This window comes from Phlebotomus papatasi, chromosome 1, assembly GCF_024763615.1.
Source record: "Phlebotomus papatasi isolate M1 chromosome 1, Ppap_2.1, whole genome shotgun sequence".
Lineage (NCBI taxonomy): Eukaryota > Metazoa > Arthropoda > Insecta > Diptera > Psychodidae > Phlebotomus > Phlebotomus papatasi.
In genome coordinates, this window is record NC_077222.1 from 69,464,822 (window position 1) to 69,486,382 (window position 21,561).

At 31.4% G+C, this 21,561-nt stretch overlaps 2 protein-coding genes across 3 annotated transcripts in view; one reads left to right on the forward strand and one right to left on the reverse strand.

Annotated features, from left to right (window-relative positions):
• LOC129799116 (uncharacterized) lies at positions 1-18,513 on the forward strand. Its single transcript, XM_055842762.1, has 5 exons — positions 1-136; positions 5,574-5,834; positions 11,211-11,369; positions 11,466-11,896; positions 12,000-18,513. The coding sequence occupies exons 2-5, from the start codon at positions 5,652-5,654 to the stop codon at positions 12,070-12,072; spliced, it is 846 nt and encodes a 281-aa protein (XP_055698737.1). The 5' UTR covers positions 1-136; positions 5,574-5,651; the 3' UTR covers positions 12,073-18,513.
• LOC129799122 (aquaporin AQPAn.G-like) overlaps positions 17,367-21,561 on the reverse strand; it is a 60,227-nt gene continuing 56,032 nt past the window's right edge. For both annotated transcript variants that reach the window (XM_055842784.1, XM_055842775.1), the window contains one exon: positions 17,367-21,535. In XM_055842784.1, the coding sequence (XP_055698759.1) occupies positions 21,347-21,535 (189 nt within the window). In that variant the 3' untranslated portion in view covers positions 17,367-21,346. The remainder of the gene's footprint in view (positions 21,536-21,561) is intronic.

Consider the following 21,561-nt stretch of genomic DNA (forward strand, 5'->3'; position numbering starts at 1 on the left):
TGCTCAGTTCGCCCCGATCAGCTGTTTTTGTGGTTACGTGACGTCAGCAGAACCGCCAGTGAAATCAATATTTATCCTTCTTGTGTGCAAATTACAGAGACGCTAATTATACGCTCTGATAAGACTTGGAATTCCAGTAAGTATAGAAATCATTGCTTAAGTGTATACTTGCGATTGACACGTGAGAAGGAGAATTGTTCTCTGGCATTGTTTACTCTTCTGGGTCAATGGCGGCGTCTCGACATCTCGGTCCATGTCTTTGCAGCATCTGTTCTCATGGAAATTCCCCAGAATTTCTCATGGGCAATAGTTCACGAGGCTCAGCCTTATCTCTAGTTACTAATAATTGGTTGTGCTGCGAAATCCAACTTGATTGGATGACTAAAGCACAGACTGATAATATCAAGTTCCGTGGCAATTTCCGGATGGGGCCCTAGAATTTGTCAAATCATGCGCTGATTTCTCCATAGGCTTGAAATTATTAGATATTCTACCTTTGTCCATGTGAGATAGGAATATTATATAATTCAAGGCTGTTGCATAATTTTACTTCAACGTGTGTAATCAAACCAAAAAGTTGTTACAGTTATTTAGTCGAATATTATTATTCCCTGATACATTTTACGATTTCATTTAACCCTTTAAGGACGAGAAGCTTTCCGCTGAGCGAAATTCAATGAAATCAAGTTTCCCTCGATATTTTGGCCTAAATAAGAGATTTACGGTTAAAAAGAAATTTTCCCATCCCTAGGAGTCCTGGAAAACTGTGGGTCATATATGACCCAAAAGTCCTTAAAGGTAAAAAAGCACAAAATTTTCCAGACGACTAGTTTACTCGTTTGCTCTGTTATTTTTAAAAGATAAATAACTTGAATATATTTGTAATAATTAAAAAAAAATATTTAGAGCACAATTAAAAATTAAAACGATCAAAAATTAATTTTAAAAAATCTCATTCAATTTTTGGTCTCAAAGACTCTTGAAGACTTGTACACAAAAACAATAATTTTTATGAAAAAATGTATCATTTACTTCATTCTAAATTTTTATGATATACATCGAAACAAATGCGAGTACTGGTAACACAGAGATAAATGTCGCATGTTTGATGGTAATGGGTAGGTGCAATGTTGTTTGTCTCTGGGAATTTAAGACGTACAGTTGCACATTGCTGTGGATCCGGGACTTCTTCCGGAGTTGATGCGTTCTCGATGAAGACTTCAAAGTCCACTTCATCCACGTCTTGTTCCAAATATATTATGTCGCTTTCGTTCAGGACAAGATTGTCGGCATCATCGCTATCTTCCGGGCATAATATGTGGATGATTTCGGGTTCATTGATCATGAAATTTTCTTTTTTCCATTTTTGATGTCATGTACAAGAGTAAAAAGTTATGAATTTACAACATATACGCAGAAGTATCTTATAAATTATCAAAATATTGCCTTCTTCAGTCAGTATTGCACTGGGAAATCTCAGCTAATTGATATATCACACAATATTACACGAATAATTAACTATTTTGCGCACACATAAACAAAAACATGAAACAGGCTAACCTCAAATCTTCGAAAATTCACTAGAGATAAATTCGGTGTTTTTTACCTTTAGGGACGATTGGGTCATATATGACCCATTAAATTATGAAGCTTTCCTGAAAATACCAATAAACTATAATTTTTACTTTGTTGAGAAATATTATGTATAGTTATTATAGTTTCTAGTCCCAAAAGGTTTTTGCTAAAAAAAATTAGAAATATTAAAATTCAAGCATCAATATAAATATTTGAAAATTCGTTATTTTTTATATAGCAAGTAGCTGGAGATTTGCAAAAAATACCCTAGATTCCTACATTTTTCTACTTTGTGATTAGGTACAAACATTAGAAAGAAATAACTTCAGGTAGTCAGGAAAAATTATTTTCTCTATGGGTCACGGGTGACCCAGTCATCCTTAAAGGGTTAAGATAAGCTGCCTCTAGTGCCGGCAAAAAGTACCATTGAAAGTTAAGCAAGAAAATTCCCTAGTAACATAATTACCTGATTCGTCGCTCCAGAAGAAAGTATCCACGGTAAATTTTGTATGAGAGAGTGGGGCCGATCAGGTATATATAATTTTTAAAATATAACATTTTTGTACTGTATCAAATTATCTTGAATTAGCATCTTGAATTTATGTAGCTTATGACTAATCTGTTTAAAAAAAAAATTCCACGTCCAATTTGTATCATTTTTACTTTAAGTTTAGATTATCTCGGACGGTCTTTTTCCATTTTCCACTCACCCCTTTCCATCCCCTCCAAAACCATGTTTTTTTCTTGTTTTTCCTTAAATTAGCCCAAGCTTTTTCCATGATTTTCGGATATATTTTAGAGGTCTAGATGAGCATTTCCTCCAAATAATGAATTGGTCAAGTGACCGTAATTGATTTATTTTTCTCGAATATCCATTTTCATTTGTGCGTAAGCATGTGACTAATGTCAAGAACATTGTGAAATGTAGGGGAAAGTACTCTCCCTTCGAATGCTCATGCCTTCGAATAATGTGAATTTCCTTTACTTTTCCTAAGAGATTTTCACATGATTGTCACATAATTATCCATAATTGAAAATAAGCTAACTAATAATTGATAGAAATGTTTAAGTCTCTTAAGTAAACTTAAAGAAAATTCACATTATGAACGTTTGAAGGGAGAGTACTTTCCCATAGGGTGCAGGCATTACTTATGGCCACATTAAGGACATATCTCCTCATAGCTGTTGATCTTTTTGACCAATGAAACCAAATTTTAAGAGTAATTTCTTTCATGTAGTTTCTTTCGATATATTCAAATGATTTTACTAGGAAAATCCCTCAAACCCCGGAAAATATGTGATTTTCCCAACCATGTAAAATTCATAACTTGTGGCCTCTTTTACGAACTTATGGCCACTCGTGGAATAACTTATGGCCACAATTTCAAATGATATAAAGCAAACTTTTTAATAAAATAGTTTTGATACAAAAAAAAGAAAAACATTTTACGCACTTTCATAGGGTTTTATTATTTTTTGACAAGTTTTTCATAGTTTTTCAAAAATTTTTCTCCAATAATCGGATACTACTAATATTGATTTTCCCCAGAAGTGGCTAGTAATCCAATCCGATTTTCGTGATGTAAAAGCTAAATTTGGCTGCATGAAGAACTCAACTTATAATATCCTCCTCTGCCTGTTCTTTAAGAACACTGGAAAGCCTCCATGATCTAATGTTTGCTCCGGAGACTTTCCGAAGATTTTAACGCAGAGTTTGTGAGGGAATGTGGTACAGCTGGAATGACTGGAATAATTTTGTCGTGGTCATTCTATTCTCAATGCCCATTTTGCATCCTTTGAGTTCAATAATAAGGCTTTTCTTTAGTTTTTTTTTGTGTTTTTCATTGTCCTAAGAGATAAAAAGAAAAAAAAGTTAGGTTATTTACAACAAAATGCAAGTTCATGGAGAAAATCAAAATATACACTACACATTTATAAACAATTTTATGTTAACACTTCTACACTTACCTTAAATTTGATTAAATTTATGTTAGAAAACTCAGATTCACTGAATCAAAAATAACACGATTGACAACTCGCTAAATCAAATATCTGTTAGGGTGCCACACGTCAAATGCTGTGGCCACAAGTTAATAATCTTATCAAATTGGTCATAACTTATGGCCTTGTTATTATTTTATATTTTTTGTTTAAAAAATCATCAAAATCAAGTGGTAAAAGAAAATATAGTTACTAAGACAACAAGTTTTGAATAGTACTAAATATTTTTAATTGAAGATATAAAATTTAGTCATTAAAAATTATTAGATCGTTAGTAAATTTCTTAACGATTTGACGTATATTTGACCGTCGGTCGGGCGCATAAGTGAAGTAATTCCCACAAAATAATTAAAATTCTATCGAAAGATAAAAGTAAATCCGTTTAGAAGTTGCATTTAATGATAGCGCATCAAATATACCTAATTTTGTGGTTCTTCGAAATTAATTTATGGGAAAAGATTGAAGATATCTCCGAGTTGGCCACAAGTATAGACTGGCCATAAATAATGCCGCCACCCTACATTTTTTAGTCATTCTTCTACTTCAGGATTGTATTCCAATTTGTGAATGGATTTATTCGTTAATTTTCCTGGTGTATACCCAAAAAACATGCAAAAAGATAATTATTATTCACAGATAACTCTGTCTTGTGAATTCGAGTATTCGGCAAAGCTGGGACGCTTTGTCATCTATCTTTTAAGATGAATTTTAAAAAGTAGAGGGAAAGTTTTTAAAGCAAATTTTCCAATCAAAAAACAACTGAGTTAATGTATTTATTACTAAGAAATTCCTAAAAGGGTGAAAATATGAAAAATGAAGTTTTTTTTTTAATTTTAAATACTTTGTGAACATGAACATTTTTTATCAAATTTTATTGGGAAAAATCTGTATATCTTTGTAAGTCATTTTATTACAAAAATATTGTTTTTTTTTCATTATTTTGCTCTGCATTTTATTTACTTAAAAATTTAAAAAAAAAATGAATTTGTGATAAAAATGTCCTGTCTGTTGAAGATCTTCTATCAAGTCTTCTATCCATAATCCTGAATGATGGATGCCTAATCTTGGAATTTACTATTCCTATAATTCATCATCTTCCACATCAAAATTGTATATAACACAAGAATTTCATGGGGAATTTCACATTGTTAATTCAGCATTATTATTCCTTTCCAAATATTTTCTCCACTATTTTATGTAATTATCCTATAGCACACAGGACGATTGTAATCAAGCATCGTAAGTCAGGGCAGTGTATCACAAATTTCCTATGTTATGACTGAAGGTCACGGGGTGGTTTGGTTTGTGAATGACTCCCAATATGTGGTAATACGAAAGTAGCAAAAAGAAAGAAACAAGAAACAAGAAATCGTGGCTAAATGTTGCAATGTTGTGGGCATTAGGATTTTAGCTTTGAAAAATGAGGTGAAAATCAATTCATCTTACTTGGGCGGGCGGCAAAAAGACGCTAAGTGTCCTAAGAATTGAATGTCCACAATGGAGCAATTGTGTGTCAATAAAGTATTTGCGTGCTTTGATACTTTATATTCGAGGCCGTCTGACGGCCAATTTCTTTCCCTTCAGCCTGGGTTACCATTCCTTGATGGGGTGGTCATATTAAGTATGTTAATTAGGCAAATGCCTGAGCTTTCGTACAAGCTTATGGTGAAGTAAAATAAAAAAAAAAATTACGGTCGGTTGGTTGAAGGGACTCTTGAGCAATTGGAGAAATTCTCAACTTCCTGACGGTCACACGGTGTCGAGGGAAAAAACGCTGAGGCAGTCGTTGCTACCCTCCGGTCGGGAAAACAACTCATATATTAATTTTCCGAACGTTTTTCACTAACTGTACTTGCTTTGGTCTCAATTGAGCAGTCACTCTGTGGATTTCCGTCTCAGTTAACGTTAGAGAACGAAGCTCTTCTTCTCGTTGAACTCCTATAGAACTTCCAACTATTTTTTTGTGGATATATAAATTAATGGATTGTGATTCACAGTCAGGATCTTTGGTAGCAGATAGTGAAGATAACTCACGAAGGAGCAGAGAACCAGAGGATACAGAACAGGAAGAGACAATGGCCAAATTTGATGAGAGAATTGGGTTTTTGGGTGGGGGAAATATGGCTTTTGCCATTGGATCAGGTATGGTGAATCGGGGTCTGGTGAAACCTTCCCAGATTCTTGCATCTGGACCTCATCTGGAGAATCTCATTCGCTGGAAGGATATTGGATCTGAAATAACAGCCGATAATGAAGATGTAAGTCACATACCCTTTGACCTCTTTTTTTTCGCATAAAATTCTATTCAGTATTCCGTCGATAGGGGCATATTCTCATGCAGACGAATTCTTTCCTTTGTCCTACATTTAATGTGCTAACAGAGACTTTGACTCTCAATTGAATTAATTATATTGTTTACATAGAGAGAAAGAGAGAAAGAAAAGGTGTGAGAATATTCTGAGATTGTGAGAAATGAAGGGTTGTATATAAAAAGGCGGTGAAAGTGAATGTGCTTTTTATGCTCAAGACACGAATGATTCTTATCAGAATTTCACGTGGTCAGAAAAAAGAATGTTTTATTTTCACAATGAAATTTTCATATTTCTTACTTTTTCTCCCAAAATAATCTCTAGAAAATTTACAGAAAATTTAGTTGAAATTTTATTTATTTTTTTTTCATTTATTTCCTTTAAATTTCTAGCAGCTCTCACCTTTTTTTCTAAATTGAAATTTTTACGTTTTTAAAGAGAATATTCTTGGGAATTTGTACTCCTAAGCGCACGCTAGGAAAAGTGGGAAAGAGAGGGTAAAACTTGGGGCAATTAATCCATATGGAAAATGTGCTAAGTGGAGTCATAAATTATTGTTTTGATGTCAAAATGCGATATGAAATGAAAATTTTTTCAAAAGTGTGTGTGTTGAAATTTCTCCTCTCAAAGAATGAGAATTGAAAGTACCATGTACTTTTGCATAACTTGTTATTTGCACCTAAATTATGTGTCACTATAACATATTTTAATATCCTTACAATCTTTTTTTCTCCCTAAGTTATTAAAATGATTAGTGAAAAATTTCTGACTAATTTGATTTGCGGTATTCACAAGACTTTCACCTCTAACGTCTTTTTCTTCTCAATGACTAATGAGCAGTTTATTAGAAATTAAAATATTTGCCTTCAATTTGGATATCTTTTGTTGGACTATATAAATTATAAATGTTGCAATTCATAAGGTATATTTATACATCTGATAGCTGGTGTAACCTGGGAGTAAGCAATTGGGAAAATTATCAAATGATTAGCAATAGAGGGGTTTCTATGTGAAATGAGCGCCAATTGTTATGAAACTTTCTTCAATTGCTATTGGAAATTCAATCAAACTAATCTGTGCACTTTAATTACAATCAGTTTATTATTCATTTCATAACTTTGTGATGATATTGAAGGAGTTTCAGTGTTCTTCAGAAATTTTTCAATAGGGAATTTTGGGGCAGTTTCAGTATGCATTTCTTAAGAAAATATAAAAGTTTTGAATAATAAAATCAATTTATGGTAAAATATGGGATTTTTATAGTTACCTCAAAAGTACTTTCACATCATCTATTATTTACCGGTTTTTAACCTATTTGAACTGATTCATAAGTCACTCAAAGAATCACCAAAAATAGCTGATGAATAATAGAATTGGTTTTTGGACAAAAATCGTTTATCGGCTCATATTAGAAACGGTTCAGACTTGTAAGAAATGTCAAGACCTTTTCAACAAGCCCAAAAATGATACCATTCGGTTTATAAATACTTTCTCTGAGGCCTTTTAAACCTTTGACCTTGAAAAACCGTTATATTAAGAAAAAATCAACTGGATTTTTGTATATGGATGAAGTGCCTGCCTACAGATAAACTCTAATAATATCAGAAAATAAAAAAAGCGCACGTTTCCGAGCAATCCTAAAATACATGGATTTGGAGGGGAATGGGAGAATTGGGGCAAAATGAAGGGCATGTTAACTCTTTCGTATCTTTTGGGACTCTGAGTACCCAAAAAAGCATATGCATATTCTATGAAAAACAATGTTTTTTTTTATTATTCAGAATTGATTAAAATTCGATTCTTTTGGATGATTATAAACTATAAGGATGTCCAAATGTAAGATATTTTTTTGTAGGACCTCAATTAATTTCTGAGCTTAGATATTTTTGAGTAAACAAAATGGTGAAATTGGCTTGCAGTAGGGGAAAGTGCCCATGCTTGATACCATTGGAAGCTTCGTAATGATTAATTTTTTCCTATGTCAATTTCCATCCATTTCAAGACCTTAAATAATCTCTTATTTGTGTTCATTACACATTTTTCTTACAAAATTTCAGCAAAATTCATAAAAAACTTTATAAAAACGATTCTAATTAGTTTCATAAAGCTATTAATTAAATTACTAAAAGATATTTACCTTCACTCATTGAAAATAAATACCCTGGAGCCAAATTTATTGAGTGGAGCTATAATTATTGCCACCCGAAAATCGCCATTTTGATAAAGATTCTATTACAGTACTCACAGTTCTAACGGTATGAAATTCAAATGGCAATTTTTCATATCGGTTTGAAAATACCTTCAAATTACTTTTTTATTTTTTTCAAAAAAAATTTTTTTTCAAAGCTTTTCCAGTATGAAAAAGTGGAGCTATGATTATTGCCAGCAGTGTAGTGAACAAAATTTCATTCCCCACTTGAAATTCTTAAGGGAAAGCTGAGAAATTAAATAAAACAAAATTGAATAAATTTATTGTTTTTTACATTACATCATTTAAAAAACTTATGGTTCTTAAATTTTTACTGCGTGTATTGATAGAATACAGCCATTTAAACAATAATTTGGACAAATATTTTTGCACTGCAATGTTTTGTGTATCATTTTTCCATTAATTTGTGTTTGGCGTCGCCAATTTTCTGTATTTTTCCACGCCATAATCTTCTTTTTGTTCTGATAAAACAAAATCAAGATATTGTAACCCGAATAAGTAAGAAAAGCAGAAAATAAAACACATTTATATATTTTAGTGATTATATTTACAAAATGTCGTATATCATATTTACATTTTGTAGACTTCTTACGTCAATAATATCACTACACAGCAAAAATGTCAAAACACTGAAAGATTATGCTTTTGATAAATTTTTTTTGCATTCTGGGCACTCATTTTGCAATTTGATTTCATAACAAATGATCTGGAAGCTGTCCTAACGCTTGTACTTGCGATACACTGCAATTAAAGGAAGAAAATATTAGCTCTCACAAACGAAGTGTTAATTCACTACTTTTTCATCATTTGCACTTATACTTCGTAAAATTTAATGCCTTTTATCTGTAGGGGAGACTGGGGCACATGTAAACATTTTCAATAGATGCGAATTTGAGGTGATTTTTCAAGCACATAGTGATTTTTTGGAAAATATTTCTTAGCTCATGTTTTACCCTTGGGTATAGGCAATTCGTCGAGGGTAATGCGGATGCTGGAAAACAATTGAGTTTTCCATTAAAATAAAATTTGTGTCACTGTGCATTTTTCTCTTTTCACAAAATACCTGGGGTAGAAGTAAACACTTTCTGGGGAGGATGTAAACATCCTTTTTTCCACCCTTGAAATTAACTTTGCACCACTTTTAATTATTTTAATTACTTAAGAGATATATAAAGACTGTATATTGTTCAAAAAATCACGACACTTTTTACAAAGAATAATTAAAATAGCAAAAAAACTAAAAGCATGCATATCAAAGACATTTTTCAATGGATTTTCCCCATATTTTGACGTCATGTGACTTCTTATTGAACACAGAGCCACCAATTTTTTCGTAATCTATGAATTATAGATATTTCGCATGAAGGTCAATTTTCCGCTCTTTTACTTACTCATTTTGTGAAATTGAAATTTTCTATTTACATCTACCCCAAATACTGTTTTCTGACCAATTATTAATTCTTTTAAAATAATTAAAATCTCAATTTCTCTAGTAAATGCATAAACACAATCCTATAAAGGATGTAGGAAAGAACTGGTATTGCTACATTTCGATTATTTTACACAGTCTTTAATTTCCAGGTGGAAATCCAAATGACCAAAATAATCAAAATATCAACATTTTCGGGAAAAATGATTTTTGTTTTTAAAGTATTAGGATTTTATTGACCAATTCATCTGTGAACATACATCCCCATGGTATCTATGAATGCTTATGGGTTTTATCCTTTGGAGTCTTAAAATTATTGAAAAAAATCACAGTGTTTACAACTACCCCTGTTTACTACTACCCCAGTTCCCCCTATACTCGATTTTTTCTGCACACGCTGGTGCATTTCAGGACTCTAATTAATGTGAGACATCATTTTTTTCACAAATTTTCACTCGCAAATGAACTTCTGCTTAGTAAACAAAGTAGAATTTGACAATCTGGCAGCGTCATACAAAAAGAAGACAAGTTGTATATAACTTGTGTCTTTTATGGAACAAATGTAACTAAAATATATTAGAACATGATGTTCATACAATTTCACAACATTATGTGAACATAGTGGCATGAATATGTAAGATAAATATACTTTAGAAATATTTGACATAGTTTTATACATTTTCACTCAAAAATAGATTATGACTTGTTTATAGATCAAAAATGTTTGGTCGTAATTTTAGGGGAAAATAACAATATTTTAACTGGAATTTATCAAACAAAATGTATTATATGTATTAATAGAAAATAACTGATATTTTCTATACAATTTTTAGTCAAGTTATTATACTGGCATTCAACGCACATAATTTTCATATAATTTACATCCATTGCGTTCATACATTATATTTCTAAGAAATAGCTCGATTACGTTGAAAATATGTTGGTTACATTTGAGACATACATTATTTGGATATCAAATGCCCCTTGGGAAGTAAGAGATTTTTTTGATATAGTGATATAATTGGTTTGGTGTGTGTGGCATTCAGTAAAAAATCTTAAATCTTGGACTCCTTTTTTAATACGAACCTGCAAAACTTTTCCCTAATATCAGAGAAGTCAAGATGGTTATTAATTTTTTAATTTACTTTTTGCCAACAATATATTTCACTGCTTTCGTGCAGTGTAAATGCATTAGATTTAACATGAATATTTCGAACATTTTTCTCTATAGTTGATTTTACGTATTAGAAGAAATTATGAGTATTTTAATTATTTTTTTTATGATTAAATCCCTCTAAAGAACCAATTTAATTATTATGCATCAAAGAAAATCACGAGCTTTCAATCACAGAAATTCATCACTATGACGAAATGGAGTATTTTAGGGCGATCAACATAAACTTTTATGTGTCACCATCATGTTGTGTCTCACATTATATTTCAATATATTGTAAATTTATTTGGTTGCCCCATAAACGACATTGCGTGTTTGGTGTATTATAATAGTGAAAAAAAATATTAGGTATATTATAAATTTTTTATTGTATTTCACGTGAATGTGGAAAAAAAAGGAAAACATGGAGATTTTGCTATGCCGGGTTCTGTGCTTAAGTTTTTCTTTGATGACAAAAAAATCCCTTTTTATTCTAATGGCACATTAAAAAAAATTGTTATTTCTACCTGGTAGGTGATTATAAAATGTGACATCATCTTCATTTGCGTGAAACCGCATATTCTGGAGAAATGTGCAGCTGAAATTCAGAGAAAACACATTCGTTCCATCAGGGATTCGGACAAATTGTTTGTTTCAGTGATGGCTGGAATATCAATTGATGTAATTGAAAAGGTATATATATATATATAAATGGGGAATTTTTACTGGGTTAGGAGGATATTTTCAATTTGGCCCACTGACACGGTGATATGTGTGTGATATTTTCAGCACTTTTACTTCATTCCTCAACTGAAAATAATTCGTTCAATGCCCAATACGCCGATGCAGGTGGGCGAGGGATGTACGGTTTTCTCTCCGGGGCGCTATGTGACACAGCACGATGTGGAAAAAATCAACACGATTCTTAACTCACTGGGCACGGCCCAGGAGGTGCCGGAGAAGATGATAAATGCCTTTTCGGCAATAACTGGGTGTGGCCCAGCGTATATTTACACGATAATTGAGGCGTTGGCAGATGGGGGTGTAAAACAGGGGATTCCAAAGCAAACAGCCCTACAAGTGGCCGCCCAGATGGTTTATGGTACGGCTAAGACGGTGCTGGAGACAGGAAAGCATCCGGCTGTACTGAGGGATGAAGTATGCTCACCGGGTGGTTCAACAATTGCAGCAGTTCATGAACTCGAGAAGGGTGGAATTAGGTGAGTTGCAATTCTATTGCCCATAGAAACTTTTTTTTTTATTTTATTAAAGCCAGATGGAGGGCATTTGATAACAATTTATTATAATTCTTGAATGCAACAGAAACATTTTCATTAATGCTGTGGAAAGGGCCACAGTTCGTTCGGAGGAGCTTGGTCAGAGTAATGCAGACTAACATTATCAGCAATATCGCCAGCAGTACTTACTCTATAAGGCGATAGACAAAGAAAACCATGAACCACGACTTTATAGACGTAGATGGATACGAATGTAGGAGAGACAACATTGATCCAGATCATGCTCTCTCTCTCCCAATGTGAAAATCTCTCTTAATTATTTTTATCAAAAAAGAAATGTTTCTTTTTGGTTTTAAAATGACATCGAGGGAAATATTTCTTTCCTCTTTTTTTAGAAATTTAACCAAAAGCTAGACACTGATGCATTATAAATAAATTCACAATTATTTGAGCACAACTCTTCTTATTGTTATCTGTAAAAAAAAATCATAAGGACACTTAACAAATTAGACTTTCGGAAAATCATCAAGAGATTATTGCAAATTTAACACTAGAACAGCGGAGTTTTTTTTATTGTCATCTAAGATAGAATAGCCTAATTCAGAACCTGCTCCGAACGATTTTCAATCTATAATATTTTTGATAATTTTTTTTTTATATTATGTTTCTGAATGAAACAGTAAATAGTTCTATGGATTTAGAAGTAAAAAAGAATTTCATCAGTCCAAAACAAGCGTTTAAGTAGCACTCTCCGGAAAACGATCCAGTTACCGCACCTTACTATATGTCCTTCACAAACAATGTGCGGTAAAGGCAATCACTGTTAGATTTAGGTAATATAAGTCCTCGAACCCTAGCCGAACCCCCCCTAACCAGAAGACTCGACAGGTACTTAGGACGTCCAGAAAGCAACAAATTGAACAAAAAAAGCACTGCTCTCATGTTCTAAAGTAAGGATGTGCTTAGAGAGTCCGCCATGATTTTTGTGTTACCTGCATGGGGAAATTTTTAAACGCGAATAAAATCAACGAATATTGAATATTGGAAAAACTTGATTTCCTATGTAAAAATGAACAATTATCCCTATAAAATGAATTCTTTTCAAGAAAAAACGTTTAAGGGAGTTCAATTTTATAGATAAAAATATGATAAATGTACCTACTAATATTTGATTGGAAGCATTGAAATTCCAAGAAGAATAAACTTGAGTGGTCCGCAAAATTGGAAGTGATTCGCAAAATGGGTCCTACATGAATGAAATTGTAATTTTTTATTCATTTTAAATCGACTATTTGTGGATATGGACCACAAAGATTAAAAGAATTAACTTGTGTTTGTATTTCTAAATTTCCCAAAATTTCATTGAAAGTAACCCGGCTGACCAATACTTTGACAGTTCTTTTTAATCACTTATTAGTAGTAGTACTCGTAGCATTCGATATTTTATTGAAAATAAAATAAAATTTTACTTTTTAAATTCAGAAATAAACCCCAAATTTCTATATTTAACTCATATATTGTTATTATTTTAAAGGAAAAAAAGTGTTTTTATTTAACCTAAAATCTAAAACCTTTAAATCTAAACCATTGCTTTCTTATACCATATTGCCGTTCTGAATATGGATAGGGAATTGAGCGTGGATTAAGCAAAGATACACTAACACATATACAGGAAAGCGAACATTGCCGCCGGACTATGCCCAAAGCGGCAGCATTATGCGTTAATCGTCCGGATATGTTCAAAATTAGAAAAATATTGTACTTAAGCATAATTTCGTGTGATTTTCTTAAAATTCTTTTCGTGGTTTCCATCATTTGTATCAAGTACAATTTTTCCAAAAAAAAATGTCTTTTACAATTTCCTTGAAAAGTTTACTTAGAAGTTTTACTTTGGAAATTTACTTGCAATTATGCATTTTTAAAATCTATAAATAATTCGATTATTTTTCAAACAACTTCTTAACTAAAAGCTGAATATTTGCTTTGTTTTCAAGCGGAATTTTCCACATTTTACTTTAAATTGGTCACAGGTAATTTTCAAAATGAGTGTTGTTCAAAAGATGTTATGTCAAACCGATTGGAAGTGTTAGAGAAAATCCGAGGATTTAAATAGGTGTAATTAGGAGAGAATCATACCTAACCAAGCACTTAACTGACTATCAAAATGTAATGCAAATTTTAATTAAATTAAATTAAATTAATTTTTTAATACATAATACCTCCTACAAATTGTGGAAACAAGTAGAAAAAAGTTCCATCTAGGCAGTGATGCGCAAATTTTTGTATCCTGTGTAATGTTTCCGATGAAAATGAGGCCTATATAGCTGGGCAAAATGTTGCACGAGGCGGAGCAAACTAAAGCAGCTTCGTAAAAAGCGCCACTAAATTTTCATTTTTCTATAGAGAAAAATTCAAGGATTTCCAGGAATTTTGTGAGGTGGAGTTATCAACCTAATAAGTAAGAGATTTTTTTTGACATTGTGGTACAATTGATTCGGGTTGTTTGGCATTCAATGAGAAATCCTGAAACTAGAACTCCATTTTCCGTACGAAGCTGCACAACCTCCCTCTACTTTTTTCATTTATTGACGATCCACTAAACAACTAAGGACTCATTCTTGCAGAAAAATCCGTCCGTAAGTTGGCTATCAGGGAACATTTGGCGTATTTTGATTGCGATAAAACTACACAGTAAAAAATATGTAAAATTTTACTACTATAATAGTGCAAAATTGACCATTTTAGTTGTTTAATTTAAAAATGTTTTAAAAATGCACAACATTTTGGTAATTTATTGTCACGTGATTGAAAATTACCACTATTATAGTTGAAACATTTTTAATAACGTTGTGACGTTTGAAAATATGTAAAATTTTAACACTATAATAGTGTCAAATCGGATAAATTAATTATATAATTGCGATTTATGTAAAATTTCGCACTATTATAGTCATAAAAAATTTTCAACAATGTTTTGTGATTTAAGACTGTTGAAAAATTCTTAAAATTACCATCAATATTTAGTATGATGGTAGTTTTTCACATTATTATAGTGTGAAGCCTTGTGTATTTCAACCAAAGCTGTTGAATTTTTAAACAAAAGTTGTCGAATTTTGAGACAAAAATTCTTGAATTTTTAAGCAAAAGTTTTGTGTAAAAATTGTTGAATTTCCATTTAAGACATATACTTCAGTTAGATACTCTTTTCAATGGACAAAAATCATATAGAACATCAAATATTTATATGCATAATAAGTATATCGTGAAGATCCGAGCATCAGATATAATCATCTTGCATAAAGAGGTGGATCCCGAGTACAAAAAAAAAATTACAAATGTCTAAAAATGCAAAAGAAATAAAATCTGCGAAATGAAATGAAAATTCAACAATTTTTAAATTCAACAACGTGAAATTCAACAATTTTAAATTTAACACTATAATAGTGGTGTGAAAGATTACACACTATAATAGTGTCAATTTTTTTGTTTTACTGTGTACGAAAAATTTAATTAATTTGCAGCAAAAATCACTGAAAACTACTTGTAAATAAATCACAGAACCAATTTTTAGCAATTTCTAAGCCCCATTTGATAAAACATTGGAGTTTATTTGATACTTCATAGTTAGGTTATGTTTCATTCTTTTTGATATTTTAACCATTTATCGGACAGTTTTTACCAATTTTTCATCACTATATGTTGGAAAACACTTGTTTTAACTAATTTGAATGTTATTTTTAGACAAAACACTTAAGAAATTAAAGGAAAACTAAGAAAATATGGGAGCGTTCCACATGCAAGCTACCAAGAATTGAAAAACTCGCACACTAATAATGTAAAACCGCATCAGCAGGCTGTAATACACGCTCAATTCGCTGTCCATATTCAGAGCGGCAATGCTTTTACATAAAATATTATTACCATTTTGTTTTATTTTGCAAAAAATAAGACATTTTCCCTTAAATTATCCCTAGAATTCATTCTTAACGTGTTTTTTTTTTAAACGTGAAACTTACGTGAATAATTGACCTTACGGCAAATAGACGTGGCATGATCAGACCATGAAAGAGTTGAATTGATGATGATTCCAAGGTTTTTGATCTGGTCGACATAAGGGATAATTTCTCCGTTGAGGATCAAAGGATACGAAGTAGAAGATAGTGATTTTTTAGAGATAATGATAGCTTGAGACTTTTTGGGATTCAAAATCAAGCCGTTTGAAGATGAGGTTAAAAGCATGTAGAGGATTGAAAGGATCGCCTTCAATATAAATTTGTAGGTCATCTGCATAGAGATGAAAGAAGCAATTATATAATACTGAGGGCAAATCATTAATAAAGAGGGAAAACATAAGAGGGCCAAAATGGAACCCTGGCCAATGCCTTTACTTAAAGAACAAGGTGGTGAAACTTCACCGAATCTTACAATTATTTTAAATTCATAAAAATAAAAAAATTGCCCATGTGTGCAATTTCGGACAAAAAGTTTCTCGAAGCCTTCTGGTCTTCCAAAATTCTTCCAAAGATTTCTTTTAAACATCACGTCCGTAGAGGCGGGACTCTTTTATTTTATTATTAGTAATTGAAAAACAACTGAAAATTTATCAAGTTTCGATAAAATACGTGGTGTCCGATATTGCAAGCTGGCCGAAACTTGGTATCCTCTAGATTTTTTTTCTTCCAAAAAAAAACTGATTAGAAATCGTTACATCCATTAACGAATATCGTAAATTTCTTTTTTCTTCAGTTTTAGCTTTACCACTTTCAATACTATTAGAAAAATTCATATTTTTTAATGATCTCTTAACTTTCAACAAAAAGCAATTGTCGAATTAAGTCTTGCATGACAAATGCTGGAATTTGCATTAATTGACTTTCCGGTGCAATAATTTTTTTTTAATATTATTTACTGGCAACTCAAGCATCACTAGTGCTTATCGGCTGAACTTATCATTTACAGAAAAAAAATAGTATGTAGGATATTATTCGTCAAATGACCTTTAGCAATGTACAAGATGATGAATATCGATCCATAAATGCCAGGGAAATGAATAAGTTCAACATCTCTGCGGGGTTTGGTGGTAAAAAAAAATAAATTTTGTTTAGGTACTTATCCTGTTAAATGTAATTTATTTTGTGTTGAATTTGCAGAATTAATCTACTCAGCCTCACTATAAATTGCATTTTAAACATTTTACGAGCTTCGTTTTTCTAGTGTTAATAAACTTCTTTTGCTCCTTTCGCGGCATGTTTTTTTTTGATGATTCACCCATGAAATAAAAAATACTGACGTAAAATCCAGTAGAAACTTTCCTAAGTAGTATCCGAGATTATATGTCTCCAGTGCCACCAATAAATTAAACACAATTTCCTGTTTAGTTTTATCTCAATCCAGTGTTTTTTTTCTTATTCTTCCCAAAAAAGAATTTGAGAATTAAAAGAATTGAGAAAACTACATACAAAATATTTTATTATACATTTTATTTTGCACAAATATATATATAATATCGCCTACAAATAAAAAGTGGTTAGTTCAGTTTTACATTTTACACATTTAATAAAAAAAAAGACAGTTTTGAGTCGAAAGAAAAAAAAGATTCAAATGCGTATCATTCTGATTCTACTTCTTTCGGTCTTTCTCTCTGCATCCTCCTCTCTGCAGATTTCGCTGTTATTAGTTATTGCTTTTTATCTTTAATTTTTTTTCTATTTTCTTGTTTACTCTCTATCTGTCTTTTATAAAGTGGTTGGATGGTTGTTGGAAGTTTGTTTACCATATCTTTTTTTTATTATTCAAGGAGATTAATTTATTATAGTAGCTTGTTTGATTGATACTCTCGTGAGTTTTGAGAATCATTTTTTTTTTGTTGAAACATTCACCCGAAATGAAGATAAATTTAAATTCTACTGCGTCTAAGCACTAATTGATGATGAAGGTATAATGAATAAAAGGTACGAATTGTAGTGTATTTACAAAGAAAGTGTATGAAGATGATTTATCCACAAAAAAATTACAATATTTTTTTTTTTCTGTGTCAATTAGGCACACAAGTGATTACAGTTAGAGAAGGTATTCAACGTGAATCTTTTTAATTGAGTAATTTTGTAAATTTGTCAAATGTCTTCACATAAATAACTACACTGAGAGAAATACGAAAAAGTTAAAATAACATTCCGAAAATGTTAATTTTACCCTGCAGTATTGATCCGAAAACGGTGTAAATATAACCCTTTTTAGGTGTATTATGGGTTAAAGTTACCCTTCTTTCATGTTGATTTTACCCTTAAAAGGTGTAAAATTAACATTAAAAAATGTTGATATATTTTTGCACCCAAAAAGTGTTAAAATTATGACGAAAAAAGTTAATCGCAGCCTCTTTTTTTCTCAGTTTAGGTCTTGGAAGATTTTTTTAATCGAAATATATTTTTTAAAATCTTATCTTAAAAACGCTTTGACGTATATTTATAAATACTGAATATCAAATCCAAAAAATGTATTTGTTTCAATACCGTCATTATAAAAAAAAACTCCCATAAGTAGTGTTTTGCTTTCTAAATAAATTCTGCCAAAACACATTTTAGGCCACGCCCCTTCAAAATTTCAATTGACATATTTTAATTTTGGATATTTAGTAAGAGACTACCACTAACCACAACAATGTCCAAAGAAGAAGTCACGATTAATATATTAGAGATATATTGGTCGTGCAATATAGATGCAAGAGTCAAATGATTTTGCATCTGAAATATTAAGCCACGCCCTCAAATTAATTTATAAAAATAACAAAAAATACCTTATACAATTTCACAGAATAATTTCTAAGTTTTCTTGTGTCTTTTGGTACTTCTTTCTAAATTTACTATCATTCAGCGCTTAAAGTAAAAAAAAGTTTGATTTTTTTAAATTCTTTCTTCAGTATTTCACAAATTTTATTATATAGAACAGCGTTTTATTTTTTAAGAAACTCTTCTTTTAAGAATCTTTTAGCTCCGCCCCTAATTCTTGTTCTTCTGAATATGACTTCTTCCTAAAGTGTCAAATTATTGTTTCAATATTTTGCATGTTAGAAAAAAGAGCCTTTACTGGTTTGAAAAGTTTTTTGTTGAATCTTATAAGCTTTCCAAAAAAGCAAAATATTTCCACTTAAATTGAAAATGTAGGGGAAAGTGTCCATTACTGAGAAAAAAAGAGGGTGCGATTTAACACTTTTTAGGTGTAAAAATATATCAACATTTTTTAATGTTAATTTTACACCTTTTTAAGTATACAGTACTGTCTCTCTATATGCACACTCTCTATATGCACAGCTTTTGGGTCGGTTGCATTCAAAATCAATTTGTTTACATTTTGACAAAGTAATAAAGAAAATTATTTTCTTGGTAACTAATTTTTCTTGTTTTTAATTTTCTTAATTTTAGTTTTTATGTCTCATATTATATTTAAAATAACACGGGAAATTCTAGAACAATAAAAAAATGATAATTTATTGAAAGAAAGAAAAAAACCGTTGGGAATTTCAAAAAAAGTTGTGCATATTCAGAGAGAGAACTGTCAAAAAAAGTACCCAAACTGTGCATATAGTGAGACAGCACTGTAAAATTAACATGATAAAGGGTAACTTTAACCCATAATATACCTAAAAAGCATAATATTTACACATATTTCGGATTTCTCTCAGTGATGCTTTACTTTACACACTGAGAAAAAACAGGGGTGCGATTAACTTTTTTTCCTCATAACTTTGACACTTTTTAGGTGTAAAAATATATCAACATTTTTAATGTTAATTTTACGCCTTTTTAAGGGTAAAAATAACATGAAAAAGGGTAACTTTAACCCATAATACACCTAAAAAGCATAATATTTACACCGATTTCGAATCAATACTGCAGAGTAAAATAAACATTTCCGGAATGTTATTTTAACCTTTTTCGGATTTCTCTTAGTGCACGGTTCCAAGCTTCATAATGACTAAATTTTTCCTATGTTTTTTTTTGAATAAATGTGACTCCGCAATATATTTTAAAAACAGGACACTTTCCCCTAGTTTTTAAAATAAGGGTACGATGAGTCATATTTATTGAAAAACATAGGAAAAATTTAGTCAATATAAAGCTTGGAACTGCTTAAAGGATGGGCACTTTCCTCTACTTATTGTGAACTTTTTAAAAGCAAAGCTGCGTAAAATCTATTAATCAAAATTCCATAGGGATTTTTGGGAGAACTTTGAGGAAGCTTCTTCATCAACTTTTCTTAAGCTAATACGGGTTTCAGACCTAAGGCTTAGCCATATGGCTTAACTTCTCTAATATCTTATAAATCAAGATTTCTTGGAAAAATTTGACTTAAATTAGATTATTAATGTCAAATTACCTATTAGATTTTGAAAAATCAATAAAATCGGTTGCTGTTTAAGGTTTTGAGACCCTCGAGAACTGGGCTAAACCTATAGTCTGAAGACGGTCTAAGCCAACAATGTCGTCTCAGAAGAGTTTTTAGGGAATTTCTTAACCTGGCCAAATATGCTTCTTAAATCATCAAAATCGTTTTGGGAAGTTTGAAAGAATAATTGAAGCTACTTTTGATCCCTTTTTCTTAAAAAAAATCTAATTACCATTTCCTATTTGAAACATTTGAGACGTCCTCATTCTTTCAGGCTAAAGAAAAGCATAAGATCACTAAGTAGAAAAAAAGAAACAGACCTTCTATATAGGTGCACTCAGAAAAAAAGAGGGTGCGATTAACTTTTTTTCCTCATAACTTTAACACTTCTTAGGTGTAAAAAGATATCAACATTTTTTAATGTTAATTTTACACCTTTTAAGGGTAAAATCAACATGAAAAAAGGATAACTTTAACCCCCAATACACCTAAAAAGGGTAATATTTACACCGATTTCGGATCTATACCGCAGGGTAAAATTAACATTTCCGGAATGTTATTTTAACTTTTTCGAATTTCTCTCAGTGTTTCCCCTACTACATCCTAGATAAACACAAAGAAATACAGTATTGAAAAAGGATTCCATAACAAAGTCATAAATTTAGAATACATACCTGAATTTTCAAACAACAACAAATCACATTGAATACCTTCTGAAGAAATAGAAATTTTTCTTAATGTACTTAATTACCGCAGAAAATTGAAAGTAAATAGAACGTGTAATTACTTTCCAAATCACGAAGATTTCCTCGCTGCCTCTTGATATCAAGTTTCTTTTTTAGCTTTTTGGTTTTTCGCAGTGATTATAGCGAGAATTTTGTATGACAAAAACAATTAAACTTAAAAGGTGTCCCACAGAGAAGACAATTTTTCTCGATTTTTTTTTCTCGATAATATCCCCTTTTTTCAATAATTTACTTAGAGACGAAAAGGTATGACGGTAGAAATGTGTGGAAATTGGGGTCTTCTCTGAGAAGAAGACTTACAAACCTAAAAATCATATGATGATGCTTCCCCATCGCCCTTTTTGACCTTGAAAATGAAACGATAAATGACACCAGCGATGATTCCACCAAGAATGGGACCCACCCAGTATACCCAGTGGTTCTCCCAGAAAGCCATCACAACAGCTGGACCGAAAGAACGGGCTGGATTCATGCTTGCACCGGTGAATTTGATCTGCGAAATTATACAAAAAAAAAAGT